General features: G+C 59.2%; 2 protein-coding genes across 2 annotated transcripts in view; both read right to left on the bottom strand.

Annotated features, from left to right (window-relative positions):
- Positions 1 to 1753: 1753 nt before the first annotated feature.
- Positions 1754 to 5193, bottom strand: Islr2 (immunoglobulin superfamily containing leucine rich repeat 2). The gene has a single exon (XM_004666695.3). The coding sequence runs from the start codon at positions 5191 to 5193 to the stop codon at positions 2956 to 2958; it is 2238 nt and encodes a 745-aa protein (XP_004666752.2). The 3' UTR covers positions 1754 to 2955.
- Pml (PML nuclear body scaffold) overlaps positions 5064 to 9047 on the bottom strand; it is a 62885-nt gene continuing 58901 nt past the window's right edge. Inside the window, exons 9-10 of the mRNA XM_045160959.1 lie at positions 6593 to 6695; positions 5064 to 5198 (exon numbers count right to left, since the gene is read on the bottom strand). Coding sequence (XP_045016894.1) covers positions 5190 to 5198; positions 6593 to 6695 — 112 coding nt within the window. The 3' untranslated portion in view covers positions 5064 to 5189. The remainder of the gene's footprint in view (positions 5199 to 6592; positions 6696 to 9047) is intronic.

Here is a 9047-nt window from a genome sequence, read left to right as displayed (position 1 = left end):
CACAATAATCCATGGTAATCCGACACCCCCCCCCCTACTTTCCCCTTTGAAACTCCACTCTAGGTTGGATTTTTGTTTTTTTTTTTTTTGTTGTTGTTGTTTGTTTTTCCAGGTAGGGGTCTTGCTGTAACTCAGGCTGACCTGGAATTCACTGTAGTCTCAGGATGGCCTCGAATTCACGGCGATCCTCCTACCTCTGCCTCCCAAGTGCTAGGATTAAAGGTGTGCACCACCACGCCCAGTTTAGGTTGGATTTTTAAAAACTTTTTTAAATTTTTATTTATTTGAGATCGTCAAACAGACAGAGAAAGAAAGAGGCAGATAAATAGAGAGAAAATGTGGGTGTCAGGTCCTCCAGCCACTGCAAACAAACTCCAGATGCATGTGCCCCCTTGTGCATCTGGCTTAGGTGGGTACTGCGGAATTGAGCCTCCAAACGGTGGTTTTTAGGCTTCACAGACAAGAGTTTAACCACTAAGCCATTTCTTCAGCCCTTAATTTATTTTTATTGACAACTTCCAAAATTATAGACAATAACCCATGGTAATTCCCTCCCTCCCCCGACTTTTCCCTTTGAAACTCCACTCTAGGATGGATTTTTTTTATACGTTCCCTTCATTTCGCTTCTCTTCCACTTCCCTTCCTGATTGCTTCCTGTCTCTCTTCCAGGGAGTCCAGCCCCAGTCCTTTGGCTGGTCAGGAACAAAGCACCCACTCTTCATGCCCCTTTCTCCTGATCCCCATTTCTAGGACAGTCAAATGAGCGCGCTTTCAACGCTGACTCCCTACTGCACCACCTCAGCACCCTGGCAGCTGTCCACGCATCGCCCACGAAGCACTGCTACCCACTCCCAAGGCACGCCACTGAGCTGAAGCTAATGTGTCAGCCGGTCCTGTGGAGCGAACAATTGGCCACTTTCCCCCCTTATCCGCTATCATCTGCCTGCTGTGAAAATGGGTGTTGGGACTTCACTCATGCATGCCACAGCAACCTGGCCAGAGAGCTCCACCCCCACCCAATCCCACCGAGGGTTCTGAGAAAACTCGGAGGCTGGTGCTGAAAATCAATGAGTAGATAGTCCAGAGGGGGGTTGGGGAGAGAGAGAGAGAGCGCCACACCCCATCACACCAAAAGTCTCAGCCCAAAGAGACTGCATGTGTGCATAGCCTTCCTGAGAAACCCGGGTGTTCCTGGTCTGCAATCACTGGGTGCTCTCCCCCTCTTCCAACACTCCCCCGCCCCCCACATCTCAAGAGATGTGACCTCTCCACCCCTGATTTGGAAGCATCCAGAAGAGGGCCTAGAGCGCAGTAACAGGCCGGGTCAGGCAAACACGAAATCACACAAAAGACCCTAATGGGGGAGGAGGCTACCTAGGGGCCTTTTACCTTCTGTTGAGTTCCTCCTTCAATCCCCAGCTTCCTGTCACCGTGGTCCCCCACCCCTGCACCCCCCCCCCCCAAAAAAAGCCAAGGAGCGCAGTTTCAAATCGATTGCTTTATTGACTGTTTACATACAGAAGTTATTTAGAAAAGGATGCGGGCTCCCTGGGCAACTGTGCCCAGGGGCCACGCTTGTGCTGCACTGAAGCCGAGAAGGGCTGGTCTCGAAGCCCAAACCCCACCCTCGACGTTTTCATTTAAAAAAAAAAGAAAGAAAGAAAAGCCCAGACCCCGTCGGAGCCCCCCCCCCCCGCGCCGCGCCGCGCCCACCCTCGTCCTCCCCCTCCTCCTTCCCCTCCCGCCCCCTACACTAGACAGTCACACTTTACAGGACACCGACTTCTAAGCTCGGCCAGGGACAACACTGTGGGTGGGGCCGGGGACCCCCCACCCCAACACCCCACCCTCCGGGTCCCGCTGCAGCCACGCGCTGGGCGCCAGCAGCCACGTCCCGGGGGCCACAGGCGGGGGGGGGGGATCCGGGCAGCCGCCGCGGCGACGCGCAGCCGCCACCGGACAGACACCGGACAGACAGCGCAATTGGCCCGAGACCCCAGCCGGGCGCCCTCCCCGGGCAAAGGGGCACGCGGTCCCGCGCGCTTTTTAAGTTTAGGAGAGAGATTGGAGGGAATAAAATAATAATAAAATAAACGGATGCTCCCCCTCTCTCACACCTGACACCTGCACACCCGGGTTCCCAGGAATTGGGAAGTTGGGGATGTCGGGGGGGGGTGGCGGGGGGAGGGGGAGGGGATTATTAGCACCAGACCCAGAACGTCGCTGTCTTTGAGAACAACGAAAATAAGGAGGAAAAAAAAAAAAAAATCAGAGTGTGGAGCTGAAAGGCGCCCCAGGCACCCGGTTTGACTCCAGCTGTACAGAAACGGGGGTGGGGTGGGGAGAGGGTGAGGGCGGATGGAGGGACACAAGGCTGTAGACCGCTGTTGGGAGGGGGCTTTGGGACTAAAAAAAAAAAAAAATTAGGTCAGCTTCTGACGCATGCAAACCGGGAAGGGTTAGAGCCGAGGTCCAGGTGATAAGCCACGACTGTCCGCGGTCGGTGACATGTCCTGACCATCGGGGACCAGTCCCCGAACCAACCATTGTCACCGCCAGATGTGGCCCACGGCCCCTGCTTCCGGGCCCCAGGTTGGGAATGGAGGGGCCTAGACTGTCTGGCCTGCAGAGAATGGTGACTGATTAGAGGGAACTTCGGAGCCTCGGCACTGTGCTTTTGGGTGTGGGGTGTTGGGGGGGATTCAGCCCACCCAGAGCATGACCATGACCGGCTGGGTGGGGGGTGGGGTGAGGTGGGGGGCAGGCATGAATTCGGCCCACTTTTCTATCGCAAGTCCCTAGCAGTGAAGGCTGGGGAGGGCTGGGGGTGCGGAGCAGGTGAAGGTTGGTGGGGTAGGTAGGGGTGGGTAAAGTCCTGCCAGCCCAAGGCTACTGTAGCTGCCAGAGGTACCCAAGGCGGCAGGAGGAAATGGGCCAGCCAGTAGTGCCAGGGGCTCAGCCCGCGGTCTGCTTATAGTTGCCATTAACCTCGTGGACGATGTTGACCGCCTCTGCGCCCAGAGGCAGCCGGTCGCTGTACTCAGAGCCGGCCTCGAACTCCTCCTGGTTGGTCTTGGACTGGGACTCCACCAGGGAGCACGCCACCAGGCTCTCCTCCCTCTGCAGGTCCCCGCTCGGGTCAACCTGCTCGGCGTCTTCGTCCAGCGCCTCCTCGGGCACCTCCTCTGGTTCCTCGCCTCCTGCCTCGCCGCCTGCCCGGTAGCTTTTCTCCGATTCAAGGTAGGAGGCCCGTGGGTCGAAGTCCGCAGCGATGCGTTTCTCCATCGGGTCTGGGGCCTGCGGCCTCAGGATCAGACGGTAGGGTTTGCCTGGATGTTTGGCCAGCAGATGGCAGCAAGCGGCGCCCAGCAGGGGCACGGTGGCCAGCACCAGGAGGAACACGCTCACGGTCACGATCACCAGCAGGGAAGGCAGCTCCTTCTTGGTAGAGAACACCACTTGTACGTGGCACGCCTCTCCAGCCAGAGCCAAGCACACCGAGTAGTTGGTGCCGGGTCGTAGACCTCGGAACCAGTAAGCGTTGACGCCCTCCTCCACGCGGGACCACTGCACGGCCGCGCCACCCCCGGCTGGACACAGGTAGAGCAGGCGCAGGGGCCGGCGTCCAGGTCGCTGCACGGCGGGGGCCCCATCCGGCCGCGCAGGGCCCCAGCGCGCGGCCAGCGGCGTCAGCTGCACCCGCGCCTCTCGCTCCGACACATCCAGCGCGATGACGCCCAGCTCGAACACGTGCGGCTTGAGCTCCGAGCTCTGGTTGAACGCGTGGTTGGACACGTACTGAGACGGGTCCCCGAGGCCACAGCGCTTCTCCTCTCCAGGATGCGCACTGATCTGATCTTCCGGGGACTCTCCTCCCTCGCTGGTCTCCTCCGGCTCCTCCTCCGTCTCCCCAAAGAAGCTGACTCGGGCCAGGCCTTGGCCTTTCGTTTTACCCTCAGGCTTAGAGGGCAGGACGCTGTTGCTCCGGCCCTTGCCTGTGGCCTTGCGCTCGGGGGTCGGGGCCTGCCCGGCAGCTTCTCCTCCAGGGCCGGGGGCATGCTTTGGAGGCCCGGCTGCAGCCACAGATACCCGTACCGACGTCGAGTTAGCGCCCAGCTCATTGTGCGCACGGCATGTGTAGGTGCCTGCCTCCTTGGCACTCAGCACGGGCACCAACAGGGAGCCGTTGGCGAGGGCCAAGAAGCGCGGAGTGGCTGGGGGCGCGGGCCAAGCCGGCGCAGGAGGCGGGGTTGGGACCTCGGTCGGGGTAGGCAGGTCCCCGTCTCCCTCTCCGTCCTCTGCCCCGTCTCCGTCGTCCTCCCTGCTCTGGAACGGTGGCTCTAAGACTACAGTGCCACCCGGGATCTGAAGTTGCCATTGCAGGCGGGGCGTGGGGTAGCCATCTGCGCTGCAATGTAACACGAAAGCCACGCCGGCGCGCAGAGGGGTGCCAGGAGCCTCCGACGCCGACTCTGCGCTCAGACGCACGGTGGGCGGCGCGCAGGGCAAGGCGGGCAGGCGGTGCACGGGCACCCCCTGCAGCGCAGGAGGCGAGGCACACGCAATCGAATCGGGCTCGGGCAAAGAGACGCGGGTGCTGGCGGCCCAGGCCTGCAACCATACAAGGCCACAGCCACAGTGGAAAGGGTTGTGATAGAGTTGTAGGTGTGACAGCGCGCTGAGGGCGTCGAAGGTGCCGGGCTCCAGCGTGCGCAGCCGGTTGTTGTTGACCCGCAGGGAGCGCAGGTCCGGCAGCGCCCCGAGGGCATCCCGGGGCAGAGATCCCAGGCGGTTGTGGTTCATTTTGAGCAGCTGCAGCGCGCTCAAGTTACGCAGGTCGTTCCAAGGGAAGCTGGAGATGAGGTTGTGACTCAGGTCGAGGTTCTTGAGCTGACTGAGCACGGCCAATGCCCCGGACTCTACCGTGCGCACCTCGTTGTGCGCCAGCCACAGCGACGTAACCTGCGTGACGTTGGCGAAGGCCCCACGCCTTAGCACCGTGATCTTGTTGGCGGACAGACTCAGCGTGGTCACATTGGCCGGCAGTCCTTCGGGCACGTCGCGCAGCTCCTTGTAGGCACAGTCCGCGAACTGGTGAGCGTACTTGTCTACGCAGGCGCAGGGCTCAGGACACGCAGCGGCCACTCCTAGCAGCGCCCAGGCCAAGCCCAGGATTCGAAGGGGCGCCATCATGTCTCCTGCAAATGCAAACCGAGGGAAAGAGGTGACATACTCCAGCTTCCCTCCTCTAACAAGCCCTATATCCCGAATCCATCTAGCCTAGGTTTCCGGAGTCGTCTATGTCCAGAAACCTCTCTCTTGGGCATGGGTGGAGCTCAATAAAAATCTAGGGATTCAATGGATGGCTTGCTGTCATCTCTCTCCAGAAGACAGGGACCGTACATCTTTTTTTCCCCTACCTACTCCCTCACTCTGGAGTTGACCCTCCACTGACTCCACTGTTTGCGGTCTGCAGAGGTCTTCACACTGACCCCTCTCTTCTTGTCTCTGGTGGACCTAGTGAACTGGACTCACAGGAAGGGTCGTTTCATCCGTGACAGCTTAGACTTTCTGGAATCCTTTGTCCCATGCCCAGCATTTGCACACACCCCCAAACAGGCGCGCAACAATGCCTACAGGAGCGGAAGCGCCACACGCAGCTGCCAATTACAAGGACCCAGTACTCTATCCCCAGGTTCGCAAGGCATTGCAAAGACACAAAAGCCCAGGCACCCAGACCACCTGCACAACACGCCCCGGACACCCCATTGTTCCTTCAGTTGAACCTAGCATTGGTACAGCGGTCACCACCCTGCAAAAGCACTTTCCTGTTTCCTATGAGAACCGCCGGACACTGGGGACACAAGTCCTTAGATGAACCGCGACCCACACATGGGGACAGGGGCGCAAACGAAGGTGTGCGCACAGCCCTCCTCTGAGACAAACTTGAGCGGATGAGTAAATATGGAGAACATGTGGAGGGTGGCTTATGGCATGGCTTCTAGATAAACCGCCGCCCACCATTCTCCAGCCTTATATCTGTCCTGGGCTGCAGCATACCCTCCCCACCCCCATACACCCATACACCATGGAGAGAGACACAGTCAACCTTCCATGTGGGAAAACCCTCCCCCCCCACCACCATGCCTGGACCAAGTGCGTTGTGAGGACAGTCACTAAAGTTTTCCCTTCCAGTCCCATAGAACCCAGGTGGCTCCCATGAGGGGTGGGGAGGGAGGAGTCCCCAGATGACAGGTTAGGGGAACAGTCACTGGCTAATAAACTCGGAGTAGGCTCAAGATTTCTATACCTTTCTTCACACAGCCCCACCACGCCTGAGCATATCCCCCCCCCACAAACCTCACCCCTAGCCACACAGACACATTAACATAGACTCCCCGCCCCCACATCAGGCGCCTGCAGGCTGGGCAGAGCCCCTCCCACACTGTCTTTGGGATGCTGGGTCCCTTTTTATCCATTGCTCCTTGGGGAGGGCGCCTCTTTTTCCACTTCCTGTCAGTCAGCTCCTGGGGGGAATCTAAGCTGGACCTGCCACCCCCCGGAATGAGGTTAAAGGGTCTCCACTGCTTACCTGCTGCAGCTCGCTGATCCTCAGTGTGCAGGCTTGGGGGCTGCAACCCCTTCTCCAGACTCGGGGGACAACCTCAGAAAGCTTCCTGCATCTGTTGCTGTTGCTATGGAGAAAACGGGGAAAGGATAGGTAAGTTTGAGGACTACCCTGGCCCCCGAAGTCTCACACTCCAATTTTCCCTTTCCTATCTTTTCGCCCCACTTCTAGCAGGCTGCAGGTTGGAAAGAGAGAGAGAGAGAGAGAGAGAGAGAGAGAGTGTCCTCGCGTGCGCACGCACGCGCGCTCCCGGGCTCGGCGGGAATGCGCACAGCCTCTCCCACCTCCTGCAGCGTCTACATTTGTTGAAGCCATCGAGACCCCTCCCCAGGCCGAGTCACATCGGTCACCGGGGGTGATCCACGCTCTACGCCCTAGGACTAGCTTTTCCCAGCCTATGGCACTCCCCCTCCAAAACCCATCTTCCCCTACAATGATAGACTCATTGACATCCTTCATCATGCCCCCCCCCCCAAATTCAAAAACATTGGCACTGCACGCAGGCACTCCGACACGTTGGAATTATTCATGATCGCGCAGTCATCGCGCCATCGGGCCGAGTTGTGGCTATCGTCACACACATTTTCACAAGCACACCTTCACCCCCAGATACCGCGCGCGCACACAGTCACGCTCGCTCACCCTGGTGCGCCCGTCCCGCCAGCGCCTGTGAGCTTCCCTGTTCATTGAATGCCAGCCGGTTATTATTATTATTTATTTTTTACGCTCTGCAACACGTGAGGCAAACCATCTTTGAGGAATTTGGGGGGTGGGGGGAAAGAAAGGCGTCGGACTGGAGGGGGCGTGTCGCTGCTTTTAAACAGTTCTTTTTGCAAAGCAAGCGGTGGCGCAGAACGGCCTCCAGCGGGACCAGCGCGGAGGGAGCCGCGCGCCGCGCCGACCCTTCTTCGCTCCAGCTCCCGGCTGCCTGCTGCCGCCTCCTCCCCGAGCCACGTTCAACACGATGCATAATTGATAGTGTTAGCAGAGTGCCTCACCCTCCCTGCCATTTTTTTTTCTTTTTTCTTTTCTTTTTTTTTTTCTTAGATCTGGGCAGATACAAGCCCTGGTCTCCCCCGCCCCCTCCTAAGTCTCACTGGGCAGATGAGAACGCACAGCCGCCGTGCAGGGTGCGTGGAGGAAGAGGATGCCCACCCTCCTCCCCAGCCCACCCTCTGTAAGCTTGTACCACAACGTCTGGTCTTTTGTAGCAAAACCGCCGCGGGGTGGGGCAGGCCACGCAGGTGTCAGCCGCAGCTGCCCCCCACGGCTAGCCTGGGCTCACCCAGAAGTCTCACTCTATGTCCTTCCTTGCTGTAGGCGAATAGGGTGCCGAGGTTCCCGCGGCAGCAGGATCAGGGATGGTTGATTCCACAGCATCCATCCCCCAGCACGGTGGGGTAGAGATTTCAGACCTACCATTTTCTACAGCAGGACCCTCTCAGCCTCTCTTGCAAGCATCCCGCCAAACCCTCCACCTCCCACGATATGCCAAAGCCGCCCAGTTGTCTCGCACCCTCACACAACAGCTAGCAGACGCACGGGCTCTCTGTCCCTCGCTTTTCCCCATCTCCGGAGAAACCCTGACATTTCCTTCAGCGACAGGCGGGAGGCGGAGGGGTGTCAAGGACTAGCCTGCCTAGGGTCCCCTGCCTATGGTATTCGGGAGGCAGAGCGGCTGCTGGCCTGAACTCGAAAGGGGGTTTAGGCTCTGGGAGACACACAGAGCATCCTCCCCCATTTCCCATCCTTACTGAAGACACTGTCATCTTGGGGGTCCCCCAGCTCTCACCCCGGGCAGGGGGGTGGGGACAGCTGTCTCTCTTGGTGGGTCGATGGCCTGTGTTTGGGGCCTGTGCGGGTGATCGATACCCCGATTTGAGTGTTAGCATTTTAATGAGCTGGGAAGGAGGTGGTGGTGGAGAGAGACCGCCAGTCCCGGCAACTAAGGAGACCACCCGCCTGGGTTCCGAGTTGCCTCTGTAAATTGAACTGGAGCACGGCGGTGGTGCTTGCCCACTCAGGGAATCCCTCGTCTTTCCCAAGCCTGCTGCCGCCAGAGGCGGCTCACCAAAACGTATCTTCTCGCTCTGCCAAATTTCGGGAGCCAGAACTTCACTGCACCCGCTGTGGCCTGGAGTCTCCTCAGGCCACTCGGGAAGAAGGGGCTGAGGTTGCCCTCCAGAGAAGGTGTTTTCAAAACAGCCCACAGGGTAAGAACTCTGTGACCGGTCCGCGCCTGCCACCCTGCAAGTGGGGTTCTCCTAGAGAGCGGGGACCCTAACCTAGGCTGGGTCAGGAGTGGCGCAGGCCACTACCCTGGCACCGACTTCTTTGTCTGCGGAGCAATACAGATGGTGCAGGTGTCCGGGGTTTGGGAACCTTGAGGGGGCAGTGGGTGGGGGAAGACAGGGGAGGG

This window comes from Jaculus jaculus, chromosome 10 (genome assembly GCF_020740685.1).
Source record: "Jaculus jaculus isolate mJacJac1 chromosome 10, mJacJac1.mat.Y.cur, whole genome shotgun sequence".
Lineage (NCBI taxonomy): Eukaryota > Metazoa > Chordata > Mammalia > Rodentia > Dipodidae > Jaculus > Jaculus jaculus.
The sequence above is the reverse complement of the archived record's forward strand: the minus strand, read 5'-3'. Positions and strand labels throughout refer to the sequence as shown.

Excerpts from the sequence above, each read along its gene's own strand:
- Islr2 (XM_004666695.3), bottom strand. The coding sequence starts at position 5,193 with ATGATGGCGCCCCTTCGAATCCTGGGCTTGGCCTGGGCGCTGCTAGGA.